General features: G+C 36.9%; 2 protein-coding genes across 2 annotated transcripts; one reads left to right on the forward strand and one right to left on the reverse strand.

The window, feature by feature from the left end:
• The first annotated feature begins 542 nt into the window (after positions 1–542).
• LOC148855108 (uncharacterized) lies at positions 543–7,532 on the forward strand. The gene is made up of 7 exons (XM_088982522.1): positions 543–1,225; positions 4,257–4,498; positions 4,619–4,741; positions 4,824–4,940; positions 5,072–5,254; positions 5,407–5,548; positions 7,123–7,532. The coding sequence occupies exons 1-7, from the start codon at positions 718–720 to the stop codon at positions 7,293–7,295; spliced, it is 1,488 nt and encodes a 495-aa protein (XP_088838648.1). The 5' UTR covers positions 543–717; the 3' UTR covers positions 7,296–7,532.
• A 5,246-nt stretch (positions 7,533–12,778) lies between these two features.
• Positions 12,779–16,909, reverse strand: LOC148855109 (GDP-L-galactose phosphorylase 1-like). The gene is made up of 5 exons (XM_088983711.1): positions 16,143–16,909; positions 15,623–16,050; positions 15,324–15,509; positions 14,933–15,193; positions 12,779–13,455 (listed from the first exon to the last, which is right to left on the reverse strand). The coding sequence occupies exons 1-5, from the start codon at positions 16,246–16,248 to the stop codon at positions 13,114–13,116; spliced, it is 1,323 nt and encodes a 440-aa protein (XP_088839837.1). The 5' UTR covers positions 16,249–16,909; the 3' UTR covers positions 12,779–13,113.
• Positions 16,910–18,333: the final 1,424 nt, after the last annotated feature.

Here is an 18,333-nt window from a genome sequence, read left to right on the forward strand (position 1 = left end):
TACCACCGTATCAATATTTTGAGACTTGTTTATAATCAATTTGACATATGACAAAGATGATTATGTAGAGAGAGAGAGAATTCTACTTCTACAAGCATGGAATGATGGAAATGTTAAAACAATAAGGCAAACTAGGGAAAAAAACACAAAAGATTGCGAAAAAATCATGTCCACCTTTAATTATTTTCTCACAAAACAATTATAGGAAAATGAATTTTCTCATTATTTTTCCTTGTATAACCAAATGATGAAAATAAAATTTACACACTTTCTCATCCCATCCCATCCTACTTTGTCCACAAATCAAACGAAGCATAATTGGATTTAAATTTGGCTCAAAGTTGCATTTAGACCAAATCGAATTGAAACTTTTCACAAAGCCAAATAACTCGTGAATAACTTGATTCGTATCCACCCCCATTCCTCACTATCGTTGTTATCTGTGTGAATGACAAATATCAGCCTTTTGTCTCGTCTTTCACCACCCACTCCTTGCTCTGCCTGCTGATCATATAAATAAAATATTAAATATGTTGAATCGCGATATTTTTTTTGTCCTCTCGATTTTTTTAGTTTACCATTTTACCCTTACACTGGTTGGCACCTGGAACTCTGGTGCTGGCTTAAAAACAGAGAGACGATTGTGCCATTTATTACTCCCTCCGAATTTTCAGAATTTTCTGCTGTTCTGATCTCTCCTGAAGGTTCTGCTCGTTCATGGCATCAACGTCAACATGGAGATGGTCATGGAAGACAACGAGCGATTCTTCTTTCACGGTCTCGTCTTCTCGCACCTCTTCCATCTTCTCATTCTCTATTCGCAGAAGAAAGAGAGGAAGAATCCATCACGCCAAATTCTCTCTAGACCACTCTTCTTCTTCTTCTTCTTCTTCTTCTTCTTCTTCTTCTTCTTCTTCTTTAAAAGAGTCGAATCTTGAAATTCCTGCCACTACTGTTGCAAAGGAAGTCAAGAGAAAAGCTTCCCAGTTGGGCGGACTGGCTGAAGGAACCATTTTATTGCCCGTGGATGAAGAATTGCCCTCGAAATTCAAAAAACCAGTTAGAGTTGAGCCGAAGGTTAAGATTGTGAGTAGTTTGGGTAGGAAACTAATCCATAAAGGTTTAAAATTGTTGGTCGGAAAAAGACCCTTTTGGCGGAGGATCTTATTTGCACCCAGGAAGGTCAGGAGCATCGTTTTACTTAATATTATCACCATTGTATATGGTATGTTTCTCCTCTTCCCTTATCTCTATCTTATTTATCCTTTGATAGTGCTATTATGTTTAGAATTTGGATGGTAATCGTCTCTGTTGTAGTTGGTTCAATATGGGTCATCGTAATCAGTAGTATTTTTGGTGGAATTTGGTGGAAAAAACCACCCAACTTGGCTGCTTATTTCATTCTGTAAGGGTCGTAGTTACCCGGTCTCCATATCTGGATTTAGTTCACTTCAAGGTTCAATGTTGGCCTACTGAGGACAAATTGCCTAATTTTGCCTTGAATTGCTTAATTTAATGTTAATTTGCTGCGTTTTTAGAATTTGTTTTGTTGGTTGTTTTCTTTATTATCTCCTGGTAATGAAAAAATGGTCTTAATAATATGAACTGAATGGGGATGATTAGGATTTGTACCTTTGCGAGTTATCAGGTGACAAGGTTAGATTTGAGGTATCTAGTACGTGCTGTGTTGCCGTGGGTGGCAAAGTAGTCAACTACAAGTTCTCTTACCTGCATACATGGCATATCTAGTAGATATGGAACTTTTCAAAAAGATTCTAGAGTAATTGGGTTGCTCTTGAAGTTTTCAGTTTTGCAACTCAAATAATTTAAGCAGGTAAGTAATAAATTATTGCATTTGACATGATTTTCTTGCAAAGTTTAGGTCTAAGTAGCTTGTGGGACTTAAGGTTATATTACTGGTACGAGTCAAGTAAATTGGCCCTTGGGTTGTATGAGCTGTTTTGTGTCCTGCATCCTGGTAATTATGTGCTTTGCCACATTCAAAAATCATTGACATCAAATGTATTCAAGTACCAAGAGTTGCTTCTTCCTATACATGTTTGAACCGGTGAAGTTTCATTTAGCCAAATGCTCTGATTGGTGCCAAGAATTGTACTTTTGCACTTTAAATTTTAAAGGTAACCCTGGGGAGTTGGAAAATCATAGATATAAGGGTAGTACTAGAGTATATGAACCTTTTAAGTACATGTAGGCTGGGACTTTGTGTTGTACTTGTAAACTTAGATGGTTACTGACACTGACATGACATAGTACAGAAGCTAAAGTATAGAGGAATCTGTACTATTAGAAATGTATTAGACAATTTGAAGATGTGAACCCATCTCAGAAATGCTGCCAATCATCATTATTATTACTTTCCAAGAGATAAAAAAGTTCATTTGGGAATACCTTTTTTTTTTTTTTTTTGTTTCTAAGGAGAGTTATGACTAATTTATTCTAGCCTTCCAAGGTGCACTAACAATGGAGAAATGATACTTCTAGGTTTCTAAGTTTTGCTTTCACGGGCTCCTAGCTTATTCAGAGCTGTCCACCTAAGAATTTCTTAATGGTATATGAAATCATACAAACGTGTATGTTTTACAAATGCGATTGAGCTTCCAATTGGTTCTCCAAGAACAATAGGACAATGTTTAAGCTGTCTTGTGTATGTTAGGGAAGGTTGAAAGTGGTATCATTGTTGCTCAGGATGATGAAACATACAGGTTCAGGGTTTACATGAGCATGCCATTCTAATTTTTCCATGGTAGCAAGGTTGTAGATAGTGGCATCAATCATACCAGTACCATTGTTTCTAAAGTATAGCATATGCCCTATGAAATCTTTTCCTTAAATATCTGGATTCCCAAACAGAATCTTGTTGCAATTGAAATGACATGCATTGGCACTGGTGGAAAAAAGAAAATATAATATATTAGGGTCAAAATGGAGAGTTGTTCAATTTTATGAGCACAATGCACTTAGACTAGGATGGTAGTGAGAAATCACTCAAAGATAACAATTTAGCAATAGGCATGGCCCTTGATAGAGTAATTTGTGAAACAGGATTCCTGTTGCCAACCCCATATAGTCATGGGAAAGGCTTTGTTGAGTCAGGTTGAATTGAGCTGAGAGTTCAAGTAGGGATTCTGTCTTATATGTTAAGCAGGGGATGCTTGAAAAATACAGAAATGCAAAGACACTTAATTTTGCATTTGGTTAAGACAACAAAGGTGTGACACCATATATGACAAAGACATGGTTGGATATTAATGGTTAGCTTAAAATTCTGAAGTGGTCATATATTATTACAAACTCTGATGAGTGGTTAGAAAACATGATCATCATCAAACAACACAGAAGGGCAATGCAGTATGGAAATATGAGTCTTGAGAATACTTGAGAGTGGTGAATGGAGCAATTTAAGATCAATTGGTTTTGGATCAAGGAACATTCTATGAAAGTAGGACTTGTCTAGATAAAATTTGATATTCACAAGGCTAGATTTCCGCCAAACTGCGAAGAATGGGTAGTAGAGAGCATTTGTTTTATACTTTGTGCTAGAGGTAAAAATGGAAGATATGCACTGAAGATCAGGGGCAATGAGGATTTTATTATTTCAATCCATCCAGACGTCCACTAGTACTCATATGGAAACTTCATGACCTCAGTTGCTTTCTAAAATGTAAGTTCTCATGGTTTCAATCACATACAAGAAAACAGAAGTAAAAAACAATATAAAAAAATTCTGACATTACTACTCTTAAATGGTAAAGGAAGCTTGACTATTTTAGTATTTCCAACTTGGCACAAAATGGCTTCATACTGGTGGAATTATTGCTAATAATGATACTTAATAGATTCCTGAAACTGTAATTAGTTACCCGGAAGTTTTGCTTGGGTGATTCCTTCTTTTCTCATTGTGCTTTTATCCATTTGTTTGGAAATCATTTAGCTTCCTAGATCCAAACTGATGACCAATGTGCCAATTTCCAAGAGAAAAGCTGCTTTATTGCAGCCGCAGCTGCTATATTCATGTTATTTTTTATTAGCAAAACCCATGTAAATAGTAGTGGAGTTATTAACTATTAACATGATCCGTGTCTTTTTTGCCATTGCTGGAACTTGTATTTCAATCCCACTGATCTGTGTCTTTATTACAACTAGCAAAGTTTCATTATCATAATACATTTGTAATTAAGTTTTTGTATAATCCATCTTACAATTTTTCTTTGATTCGTATTGATCTCATGTTTCAGCGAGTGAAGTTCTAGTGTTGAAAGATGCTGAAGCGATCATGGATCCAGCAGCCTTTACAGTTGTGCGATTTGCTGTTTCAGCAATCCCATTTTTACCATTTGTTTTACGGTCACGAGATGATGTTCAGACCCGGACTGCAGGGATGGAGTTGGGATTCTGGGTCAGTTTGGGCTACTTTATGCAAGCCCTTGGGCTACTTACATCTGATGTTGGGCGTGCATCATTTCTTTCTTTGTTCACAGTGAGTTACTTAGTTCAGATTATCTGAATGTCATGCACTTTTGATGTATCATTAAGTAATTTATTGCTCTCTAGGGAAAGAAAGAGCATGTTTTAAAACTATTCTGGGTGATTTGAGCAGGTAATTGTTGTACCACTGCTAGATGGCATGCTAGGAGCAACAGTGCCAGCCCGAACCTGGTTTGGAGCTCTAATGTCCGTCTTGGGGTTGACAATGCTGGAATCAAGTGGATCTCCTCCCTGTGTATGCATTGCATGACCTATTGCCAATTCTTTAATGTTGGTGGCAGTTCAAAAGCTTACCAGTTTATGTTAATCCATTTCAGGTTGGGGATCTTTTGAACTTTTTGAGTGCAGTATTTTTTGGGATCCACATGCTGAGAACAGAGCATATCTCACGAAGTACAAAGAAGGAAAATTTTTTGCCACTCCTTGGATATGAGGTTAGTTTCCTCAGAATGGTGAATTATTCCCATAAGGTTCCTTTACAAATTTCCATGTATAAATTTTGGATTCTATAGTTTATCAGGCATTTTTTTCATGCATGGTTTGACATCTCTGTGTTTTAATTCAGGTATGTGTCGTTGCTTTACTGTCAACAATGTGGTATTTTATAGGAGGCTGGTTTAGTGGCATGCAAGAATGGGACCCAGCATCCTGGACGTGGACAATGGTGTGGGATTCGATGGTTACTTTTCCATGGATACCTGCACTCTATACAGGAGTATTTTCAACTGGGGTATGCTTATGGATAGAGGTATAACTTTTTCAGTTCAACTATAGATTGTAGAACAGAGCTGTTTGATTTAAAAATTCATGTCTCCCCTCTTTTAAAATTAACAGAACTTTGTACAACAACTAGTATCTTTTTCTATTATTTTTAATGGGACTTAAAATTTGGTTGTATAGATGGCTGCAATGCGTGACATATCAGCAACAGAAACTGCCATTGTTTATGGTTTGGAACCAGTATGGGGTGCCGGTTTTGCTTGGTTTCTACTTGGTGAGAGGTGGGGCGTTGTTGGATGGATTGGTGCTGCCCTTATACTTGGTAAGATGACATGACCTCTTATCTTGCTGATTTTATTTGTTGTATAATCTTAAGTTTTTTTTTAGGAAACTTAACCATTGAAATTACCAATGATTTAAAAGGCACGCCTCAGCCATGCCTAGGCATAGAGACAAGGTGCATTTTAGGGTATGTGCCTCGCCCAGGTCCTAGACTCCTAGGTGCACGCCTAGTGTGCCTTGCACCTCATCCCAGGTGTGCGCGCTTGGTGAACCCCCTATTTGCTAATGTTGTTCATTCATTCCTTCTAATAAAATATCTTCTTAAAAGACAATTAAAGTTATAAAATCATTATTTTTTATGTGAGAAAATAAGAATTTAAGACCCTAACATGGACTTGTTCGGGCTTGCCTCGAGGGGCATGGTACAAAGGCAACTCGTAGAATCAAGAATGCAATATGTTTTACATCACATTAGCTACTTGAAGTAATGCAACTAAGGAAGAAAAAGAGATTGTGGGTTTTATATGCTTGAAAATGCTTTATATGTTTGCTTTTATTTTTAAATTTTCATTTGAATATGCTTCACACGTTGTGCTTATGTATTTTAATTTTAGATAATAGGTTTTTTAAATTATTTATTTTAAAATTTAAGTTTATATTTTTTATTAATGTTATGTTTAATATTTTTTATTTTTTTGCATTTTTTTAAATGTTTTGGCATTATTTTTTTGAATTTTCTGACTTTTTTTTTTAACTTTTACCTTTTTTTTTTGGTAATTTTACACCTTGCTTCAAAAAGGTGTGTGCCTCGCCTTACGCCTTGCGCTTTTAAAACAATGTAAATGACAAATAATTTGTTGATGCCACCAAATCTTCTCTTGAACATCCAGAAAGACTAATCATTTATGCGGACTTTGAAAGAAAAGAAAAAACCCCTCAATAATTCATGAACTATTTCATTAACCTATTGGATGAAATCAAGAAATGGTAGTTCAAAATTTCAAAGTACTAAGCTTTGAGGAGGACCATTTAATGATTAAACAAATAAACATTGCAATAAAGTAATGAATCTATTGTCTTGAAATGACTCTTATTTTTCTACTTGGATAGGTTACCTTACAATGATCCTAAAGACTTGAGAGTGAAATAAAGGCATAATTTCAATACATTAGCCAAGCCAATACGTGCAGGTTACTGTTAAACTGATTAATATCAGCAACTATAAGATAACTGAACATGAGTTTTCCTATAATCTTCTGGTTTCCAGCAAGAGCTGGGGGCTACCTGATTGTTTTGATTTTTTGAGGGATGTTGGGGTCTTGTCTTCATGTAGATGAATAGATGGATTAACAGATAGCCCAGATGAATAGATAGATTAACATATATCCCTTACATGTGATAAGTGAAAACTATCTCATTCCCAGAGCATTGTCATTATTAACCTGTTTTCTAGGGTTTATATTGCAATCTGCATCCTGGCAGCACCACAGGTGTTCAGTTATCTCACTCTTTCCACTTATATGGTCACTTGTTTTTTCTCTATCTAAAACTGACAATTTTGTGTCTGTAAACTGAAAATGTTTTAACTATATTTTCGGCCTTGGTTCATTGTAGTTGGAAGCTTAACAGTTCAGATCATGGGGTCATCTCCCAGTGAATCTAGTGAAGACCAAGAGAATATCAGGCGAAGTGATCACCTATTGGTTTCAGATAAAAGAAATGGGTTTTCGACGTCACCAGTTGTTGTTAGCACCCGAAAGAATGTTTCAGATATATTGAAGAAGTAAGCCGTTTCTCTGTGTCTGTAATCTATGTATTATCCTTCCTGTCATTTCATATATTATAACGTAGTTCTTTTGTAATACAAAATGTATATTATTAGGGGATTCTGAAGGTTTTTTGCCCTTCTCATACATGTATATATATATATATATATATATTTTAATCCCACATTAATATATGCTTCAACATATGAGAAATGTACCATTAAAATTTTATATTAAAATCCATTCAATATTTGTCAATTTGTGAGTCATCCTTGTGCAAGTGCCATGTTAACTTCTCTCTGCTCCAATTTTATCAGATGTATTTGAATGAAGGGGATATGCCCCTTTCATCAAGTAAACAATGGATCCATTTTGAACCACAAACAAAAAACGGTTTGACTATGATACTGGAAAAACTTACAACCAATTAACCGGTGTCATGAAAGTAGTAACATCAGGGTGATTTGTCAATGCTCTTCTGCCCTTCTGATATCATACCTTTCCGGCATCATAGGTTCCCAAACCCGAGCCTGGACTAATTCAACCCTCAATTTGTAAGGGCTGGGCTTCAAATTTTTATACTTGAGCTGGGTTTGGGCCCAAAAGTTCAGGTTTTTTATTTTTTTGGGTTGGCTTGGATCTAGCCCTTGGGAATTCTGAACCCAGCCTGAGCATAATCCGATCGTATCCCAACCAAAGCCTGGCTTAATTATGGGGGTGTTCTGTGGTGTAAATGAGAAATTGGTGAGTGTGAACTGGTCCACACCACACCCTGTGGCAGGGACGAATCCACACCACACCACAGTCCACAGCTGTTTGAACTGTGAACAAACCATATGAACTAGATCAGTCCACATCCACAGTGGCGTTTTGTAGCATGGTGTGGATTAGTCCACATCATACTTTTTGATTCCATGTATCTCATATACATTTTATGAATGATATACATAGTTAATTATGAATATCTAATTTTTGCAATTTATATGATAAATATTAAAAAAAAAATGCATCAATGAATTAATATTAACCAATAAATCATGGTTTTCAAAACTGGATCGGACCAGATGGTCGGATCGAAAAAATTGGGAACCTGTTAGGTGGCCGGTTTTGCTTTTCTCTAAAATCAGAAATTTGCAAAAAAAAAAATGTTGATTTGGTCAACAAACCGTTGACCCGGGTGGTTGAACTGTTCGACCCAGGAACCGGACCCCTAACTGGTTCGTTCTCTGGGTCTGTTTTAAAAACCTTGCAATAAAAATTAAATTTTTTATAAAACAATAGTAAAATAGTAAAAAATTAAAAAATATATTTTAAATATTTAAAAATATTATTTTATTGATAAAAACATTAAAAACTTATAAAAATAAAAAATTAAGTAAAATAATTAATATTTTAGATCATACAGTCGAAATGCAACTGCAGGAATTTCAAAGATAAAATTGAAGGTATATCTTTGTGTATCTGCAGTCTGTCTTAGATTACACAGCCTCTAACCCCTATTTGAAGCATGTGATAAAAAATAAACTGTGGACGGGACATATTCACGAGTTTTTCCTATTGACGATATATTGGGGTGTAGAAGGGACTTGTCCACAAGATATTGGGGTTTGGCGTGGATCGGTCCCACCCACACCTAGTAAAATGGGACCAAATCCCATGGTTTCGGTCCCATCCATAAGATATACGCGGTGCCGAACACCGGCCTATATACATGTATATGTGTATATATAGACACATATTTGCATGCATGTATATATCAATTTTTAATGTGTGCTAATTGACCAATTTGAGCCCAGTCTAAGTCTGAACCAAATCCAAAGTGCATCAAATTTTATTGCGGGTTGGGCTCCAGTTGAATAGCTTGGGTTTGACCTCAAGCTCAAGCTTTAGGCCCTGTAAGGGGATAGATTTATATAATACTAAAGTATTGCCGTGGACTAGCCGCAGTAGGACTACAGGCTCCACGGTTGTTAGTAGTGTTTGTTCAAGGAGGACCATGAACTATTTCTGCATAAGCCAGTTGTGGACACTCTTCACACTTAGACCTCAATTGCAGATACTCTTCTTGGGATGCAAGACAAAGTAAATAAAGCAAGCCGTGGTCGAGGGAGCAAATAACTAAAAAGGTTGTTTGTATGGCAAATCTTGTCTCCCTTGAGATGACACGTGGTAGGAGTCTACGGGTGTGGGAATCAGGATGAACATGCTCTTGCATCGTAGCCTATGTGTGTCCTTATTGGAACATACCTAGGGACCAGAGCCCTTAACCACCCAAGGAATGTTCTTCAATTCTTGATCATTGCCCATGCACGAAGTGAGTCTCCATCTACAAATAGTTGGGTTCATGATGTGAAAGGGGGTTATTTGTCAAGTCAATGATATTTCCGGAGTCATTTTGTTTTATCTCCAATGACCTAATCTAGGTAACAGTTGAGCATTCTAGCCCTAGCATCATTTTGACCTTTATTCCTTGATAGTTTTATTCTCATCTTCCCAATCAATTCTTATCTTTGATGCTTTGTTTTTCCCAGCATCCTACACTCTACCTCTAGAATTTGGATCATTTTCGCATTTTTATACCTACAGGTCCAATTCTTTGGGTTGGGCCTAAGTTGAGCTAAAACCCTACCAAGCCCACTTGACTTGTGCTCCTACATGTACATGAAATAAAATTGGACGAGCCAAACTGGACTACACTATAGTAGTTGAACCCAATCATACAAACTAGATTGGGCTGGTATGGGAATTCAAGGTGTATATTTGGGATTGGGTGCAATATATGGTAAGGTTCTAAATATCGATATGCTCAATACGCCGGTAGGGGCATATCAGGCAATATCAGTACTTTTTTTATTTTTTTTTTCAAAATCGGTTCAGGGGGTGGTTTAAGGTTCCTTTACCCCTGAACCAGTCAGAACCTTGAAACACCCTCTGTAGGGGCATATCGGGGTGCTCCCGATATGATATGTATCAGTCGATGGGTCGATACGTGTCAATTTTTTGAACCTTGATATATGGGCTGTGCTTGATCATCAAGCAAGTGAGAAAATTAGACATGCAAGCAAAAAAATCATAAAAAAAATGTCAATATGAGTTGAATTAGGCATTAATCAAATAATCATCATTGCATACAATTCATTGTAGATAGTCAATTGAATCAGACGAATTAATCCAAAACAAACAGAATCATTGATAACGGTCCAAACAGGATAAGGAGTGTTGATTTGGCTACACTAAACATTCCTTAGTTGAAGGAGCAACACTAGCTTAATGGCACCCTTACCAGACCCAACATTGGTACTGCATGTGACTACATGTTTATAGGGGTGTCAATGGTATTCAAAAATCCAATTTTGAATTCAAGATTCGATATAATTGAGTCAAATTTGAATAATTGAAATATTTAATCGGTCAAATTCGGATATGACTTGATTCGATTCGATATATATCTGAATTCAGTTGATTATTAATTTTTATATATAATATATTTATATATATAATAACTAAATTATATAACTAATTTATATATTTATATACTTTATATAAATAAAATATTTATTAATTATATAAAATAATTAATTGGTCGAATTCAAAATGAATCGAATATTCAAATATTTAATCGAATTCGAATATTAATTTTCAATATCCGTTAGATATTGAATCGAGTTCAGATATCAAATTTTCTAATCGAATTTGAATTCGGATATTGCTTGATTCAATTTGAATTCAATCTGTTTACCCTTACCTGCTTAGTTATCCTTAGTCACAACATCAACCAAAATATTATAAATTAATTACAATTTATGTTAAAATATAAAAACAATAAATAAATAAATAAATATCCCAAAATCCCCAAACACTTGAAAACCCAAAACACCAACCAAAATGGAAGCTTAAGATGAAACATCATTCACAAGAGAAACCAAAATCCCTAACACTCAAAAACCTAAAACCCCAACTGAAATCAAAGAACCAAGACCAAAACCCTCACACATCAAAACTCCAAACACACACGCGAAGACAAATAATTCCAAAAAAAAATAACAATTGGATGACTTGCCAATGCAAAAAAAGAAAAAAAAAACCCTAATCCCAAACAACGATCAACAGGTCGGGATGGTGAAGAAGAAAAATAGAACAAAGAAAAAGTGCGGAACTCTACAGAAAATGCACAAACAACACTAGGACATGTTGAAATTCCATTTACCGTAAAATGAATGTTCCATCCGTAGTCAATTTGCTTTCACTCCTTTTCCTTTTTCACTTATAAGGTTTTATGCTTCTTTCAAATTGACTCCTCTTATCTTGAGAAATATTAAGGTTTAAACTTTAAGGTTATGTATGGTTTGAAGAAAATGGTAGGAAAAGGGAAAGAAAGATAGAAAAACCAACAGGGAAAAATAGTATGATTTTTCCACTCCTAGTTCAGGCTGTTGAACCAATCACAAAGTCCCACGTTAGTCATAAAATGCTTAGGACCCACAATATAAATTATGTATTTTATGAGTGATGTCCTTTCAAGAGCCTGCCAAACAATTATTGTGTTCAATAATCCTATTTCAATTTAAGGTGGTATAGTAAATATTAAAAAAAAAAAAATCGGCTTTAAGATACGTGTCAAAACACATTTGAAAAAAACCAATAACAAGTGGAAAGTTTGAGAAAAACTTCAATAAGGAAACTTTGGGTAAATTTCAAACATACACCATGTTGTTACATTTAAAGACTCAAATAGATAAGAGCGGTAAAAAAGAAAAATACATATAAAATCTAATATATATATATATATTATGTATTGGGAATGATACAATAATGGGACTATAGACCAATCTTTCTAATATTTCAGTTGGTTATTTGATGTGCGTCTCGTTCCTCCGGATTAAATAAGAATTCATCTATCAAAAATTATGTTTTCAGTACAGCTTTCGCTTATTAAGTAAATTTTTGTATTAAATAAGAATTTCTTGGTCTTTCCTCCATCTATTGGGGAGTGTGGATTAATGCTAAGCCCATGGGCTTAAAAAAAAATAATAAAATAATAATAAATTTTTGTATTTAATTTATTTTCAAAATCAAGAATATTTTTGGATAAATTGTTTATTAACAACTAAAAACCATTAAATATCATTTTAGTAAATTTAACATTGGGAGAAGCGTTAAAATGAAACTTTTTCCAATGATTGATGTAATATGACACGATTTATTAAATAAACAGAAATTATACCAAATACCACCTGAATATGAGATCAAGCATCTGTTTGGCATTGATGTCATTATTCCAGAAAATGGTGATATATCAACACCACGTTAGAAGAAACAGTACTCAAGAAACGTCTATTTGTTTAGAACTGCCAACAAAAACGTTATATAGTGACTAATAACTGCGATAATCACGGAGATATCTTTCTGGCTTTTAATCGCTCTTTTTTTTGTTTTTTCTCTCTCTCCTTCACAAATCTACACTTTCGATATTTTTTAAGAGAAAATATCAAAACTCTAAACAATTGGAACAAACTGCCAATTATTTGCAACCGGATAACTGGTTACAAACTGGTGCATGTACAAGGATTACTGCAAATACAAACACAACTATTAATCAAGAGTGCCCTCTTGCAGTTGCAGTTGCAGTTGCAGACCCATACTACCACTGCATGGATCATCAACTGCTTGTTTTATTTAATGGAGACCAAGCAAAAGATGCCTTTGACTACACAAACCTTTAAAATATACTAAAAGCTCACTGCAGCTCCAAACAAGTATTGGGGTAAAGTGGGTTGGGGGTTGGCCCTAGAGCCTCAAATATATACAAAAACCATTAAAATAGACCAAGCATAAAGCATCACTGCAGAACCAGACAATCCTGGGGAAAATGTGGAGTGGGGGTTGGCCCTGGAGCCTCAAATGGAGCTTCTTCCTGCTCCTCGTTTCCAACATTGGCCACCTCCACACAAGCCTCTTGCAACCCTGCAGCTTCCAATATGTAAGCCTTCACCTCTTCAAACCTCTCCTTTGAGAGAGAGACCTCAGCCAGGAGCCTCCAAGCATAGTCCTCTGATGCATCTTCATAATCTTTCCTCCTCTTCAACACCATGTGCCCGCTTATCTCCCACACTGCAGGGTTTACTTGGGTGTCTAGAAGCTCCTGGTTCACTTCTCCAAGTGCCTGCTTCTCTGCATAACACTATTCAAACATTGGCAGCAGTCGATTAGTTTTTTCATTTGTTAATGCAAGCATCTAGATTGTAATCACAGTTTAACTAAATTCCTGTGACTTGACGGAGTGACCACAGCAGCTGGTTAGGAAGAGTTTGAAGAATTCTGACTAGAAACAGTGAAACCTACCTGCCTATATATTTTAAGTGTTGTCTTACTCCTTTTTCTTTGGTTACAAGTTGTCTTATTCTTCAATGAAGATAAGAATTAAGACGAAACACTAATATAATACTCGATGAAAATCACATGTTGTAATCTTATTTTGTTTTATTTTTCACATAAACACCGATCAGATCTAATGTATAGAGAGCAATTAGATTAAAAATACATTATATATTTGACATTATTCAAATCATGGACCATTTGGTCAATTATAGTCTCTTTCAGGATAATTAGGTAAGATGTAACAATATTACCATGTTTTATATGATTAAAAAAGAACAAGTAGAACAGATGATTTCCCACAATGTGGCCTAACTTTTTTGAGGCAAGCTGTAAGGTGATGCTAACCTCATTTATGTGGGTCATATGTTTCTACTTTCTAGCCACACCCTAACATTTTTTTTTTCAGAAATAGTGGGCTTTCTATCAGTAGAAGAAAAGGATAAAGGCTGCTGAGGGAGAGGCTTCCAAAACAGCCGATTATAATAAAGCAGTAATAGTACTTTCAGAAGGAAAAGCCTTACAATGCAAAGTCATTATCGACAAAATACTACTCCAATGGCTAGAGAAAAGGATAAACTTGAAACCCTTAGGCTATGTTCGGTTTGAAGAAAAATATAGGGAAAGGAAGGGAAAGGTAGGGAAACCTTTACAAACCTTGTATTGGTTTCCCTGTCTTTCCCTTCCTTTCCCTGCCTTTTCCTTCAAACCAAACATAGCCTTAAAGAGTGTTGGCTGATGCAAGCTTTTCACTATTTGTTAACCTAAAAATCAACCGAAACTTTGGTCTTTGACCAGGGTTCAGTGATCAAATTGTTTTACAGGTGCAGTTACTGGACTGCAATCCATTTAAGAGATAGACTACAACCGGATGATCTAGCTCCATGAACACAAGAAGCAACTTACACTGAACCTCTTAGGTAATACCGTAATATTAACTATAAACATTCTTTTTCTATGTTATTTTTTTTTTTTTGATCAGTAGACTTTCTTGTTCTGTCTTAAATGATTATAAAACTATGACATTATGCAAAAGGATTATTACACTGATCTAATGATTTTGTAAAGAAGTCTTCAGTGCATGTAAACATTCCAAATTTTCCAGGGGGTAGTCATATTAATGAATCATTCAGAATATGTAGATATAACCCAACATAGCTTCATAATCTGTGCTAATTAGTTAGATACAACAAAGATATCTGCAGCCTCAAGTAAAGCAATTGCAAAATGAGCCGCCAATTTAAGATTGCATCTGAAGCAGAGTTTGGGTAGCAACAAATTACCTGAGGGAAAAGGAAGACCCGCTTGCCACAATCAGAGATGAGAATATTGTATGGAATGTTGTTATCTTGGAGGCAGATGCAAGAACTAGCGACAGCATCAGACAGATCTTTCATTGTTTTTCCACCCTCAAAAACCAGTCCCCTAACTGGATAATTCAACAGTTTGGACACTATCACCCCATTATCTGGTACATTCTTCACCGTGATAATTTTCTGAGTTGGGGCCTTCTCGACCGGGAAGGGAACCGACAGGTAATATGCCTGTGGCAATGGAATAAATTGTCGATTGTACACATAAATTGAACCAATCTGAACAACTACTGCTAATAAAGGCAACAGGTAGAAATTTCTGTGAAACAAGATCATGCAATCAACCGTAGTAGTTATCTACCTGGAAATGGAGGTGATTGATGGTGGCAAAGGCACCCAAGCTGTTGTAGCCCAGCCGGAAGAATGGATTTGCTGCTTCATCTGCCATATGAAGAGCAAGCAAGAAGCTTTCATGGTCAATCCTCTGAGGCAAGCAATCGAGGACATGGGGAATCAGAAGTACATGTCCATACTCAATGGGGCTAACCTGAAAACCAGATGGAACAAATATCAAATCAAAAAGAGTGATTTCACAACTAATTGTCTTACATATTCTACCACCATCAGAGATGAAATAATCTGAAATCGAATTGGGCATACATTAATGGCAATGACGCTGGGAGACTTGGAATTCTGGCCGACAGGCGCATCGGGAAAATACTTAGTCTCATCGTCTTCACCCTCCTCGAACCTGAAGAGTACCTCCTCTTGGCCCACCTTAGTGAAATTGAACTTCTTCTCATCAAAGGGCTGGAGGACCCGGTCGACACGGAACTCGGTTGGCCGTTTCTTCAGGTGACGACCTTCATTGAGCTGCGCAATGAAACCATAATCCCCAGGAATAACCTTGGTCTCACAGGTCGTCACGTCGTAGCGGAAGAGGCCTCGGCTCATCCGATTCTCCCACTGCCCCAGCAGCAAATCGTTGAGGAAACAAACCTGGTTGCTCTCCTCGGATTGGACTGCTCCCTCGCCTTTGATCGAATCGCTGCCATCTCTTTTCAAAGCGTAGAGAGGAAGTTTCGACACTGAACAATTAACGAAGACCCATTCAAAATTTCTAAAATTTCTATGCAATTGAGAGCTCAAATATGGAACCAGAGAAGGGTCTTAGCCTTACCGGGTACGCAACACTTGCCGAGGCAATTCCGGCCGCAACCGAGTGCTTCAGGGCTTTCTTCCTGGAAGTTAGAGACGACGGTGGGGACCCTTTTAATGGTCAACATCGTGGACAAAAAACCAGTTGGTTTCTCGGACAAACAAGGTCACGACGACGTGAATATCGGAAAAAAGTTAGGTAGGTCAGTGGCTGTTATTAGCCCCCTATTCGACCCGAACGGAAAAGGTGGAAAAGGGGAGATGGGTTGGGGGGAAGGAGGGGAAGAGACCACCACCGCCGGCGAGGAAGAGGAGATCGGAGGGGCTTCCGCCTTCGGAGGGTAGAGCACCCCTACCACCGTGAGGGGAAGGAATTCTCTCCTCTACAAGAAAGTTCTGAAATTGGTCCACTTGAGATGAATTCTCCTCGTGGTGGAGATTCCACCCGACGACTCCAAGTATAGCCGTGATGACTCAACTCGAATTCCTTCCTCTCGTTCCTCTCCGCTCGTTCTCTCTCGCGCTCAGACGCTCAGTCGCTCTCCCGCTTTCTGTTTTTTGCTTGGCCTAAGGAGAAGAGGAAGGCCCTTATAGGATACCGAAAGTATCGATACCGTATATTTAAACGCATTCAAACACGTATCGTCGGATATACGCCTACGACTTGGGCAATAAAATAGTATATTAGAGGCGTACTACCATGTTCGAACCGAGGTGAAATCTGCTCCTCACACAGCGCCTCACAACGACTTTACATACACATCCCACCGTGTATTGAGACCATCTCCCGTATATAATAATTCATAAGTATTATTATATATTATTATATACGGGAGAAGATCAAGACCCACTGTTGGAATAGAAAATTTTTAGATGCGGAATTGATGATTGATCTAGATCTCGTCTCTGGAGCGACACGTGGCAATTGAATTTGAATGGAGGAGATCTCATCTCATTGTAACAACGATGGATGTCTCCCATAGTAGCATTACAGCCACACATTATTACATTATAAAAACGGAAAAGTAGGGAGACACACGATGCACAATTCTGAATTCCAGGCCCCCCTTAAACTTACCCTCACCCCCCATAAACCATAATTCACGGTCAGGATGCATTCCCCTTTATTTTGGGCCTAGTAAATTCTGAGGTGGGTTCATTGGTACTTCTCCCTAATAAAAAACTGGAATCATGGATAAGTGATGATTGGTCAAAATTCATATCATATTTTTTGTTCATAGGTTTTCCCATTATTACATTATACGTCTTTTTCTTTTTTTTCTTTTTTTGGTATTGATTATTTCCCTTTTGTAGACAACCTCACAGCTTAAACATCATCAAGTGTGGGAAGATGTTTTCAATGCACGGATGTGATTTACGGTAAGATTAGTATGAGGTGCGGTCCGTGGAGGCTGGATCTGCTCCTCACACCTATGTCCTACCATGCATTGGGAACATCTCCCTTACTTATTAGTTATTATTCACGGGAGATATTCTTAATGCACAGTGGCGCCTATTTGTGAGGAGTAGATCCCATTTCACGCTTTGTGAAGAATAAATCCAATTACGAGGAGGCGGCATTTGTTCCTCACACTTGGGCGCCTCACATGCACATCCATCGTGCATTGAGAACATTTCTAGTGAATAATAACTTAAAAGTACGGGAAATGTTCCCAATGCATGGTAAGATGTGTGTGTGAGGCACCCTCTTTGAAGAGTAGATCCGGACTCATTTTCAAGGAGATCAACAATTAAATTAAAGGGTAAATTTCTTAAACTATCCTTATGGTTTAGCTAATTGACTAAATGTACCCTTACTATTTGAAAATTGAGTGATGCTGCTTTTATTGTTTATGACAATTGTCTAAGTCTTATCAGTGCCTTTAAAGATGGATGGAAAGTCTAAAATGTCCAATTTACCCTTTAACTCAAATATTTGATTGATTAACAAAGTTACCTTTTTATCCCTTATACCTACGGGTTCACTTAGCTTGGATGAGTGGCCACTGATCTCTGCTCGCTACAACTGCCGCTAATCTTTGCTCAAAGGAAACATTACATGATCAGCTGCCGCCGATTGTTGATGGTAATAACACTATTTAATACTCATTGAATATGAGTTGGATTAAATATTAATTGTATTTATCTATTTATTAATTAATATAAATATTCTAAGTGAGAGAGAGTGGATATAGATTTGGGGGAGAGGTTTT

The sequence above is a fragment of the Nelumbo lutea genome, chromosome 4, assembly GCF_056320005.1.
Source record: "Nelumbo lutea isolate HS-2025 chromosome 4, American lotus-T2T, whole genome shotgun sequence".
In the NCBI taxonomy this organism is placed as follows: domain Eukaryota; kingdom Viridiplantae; phylum Streptophyta; class Magnoliopsida; order Proteales; family Nelumbonaceae; genus Nelumbo; species Nelumbo lutea.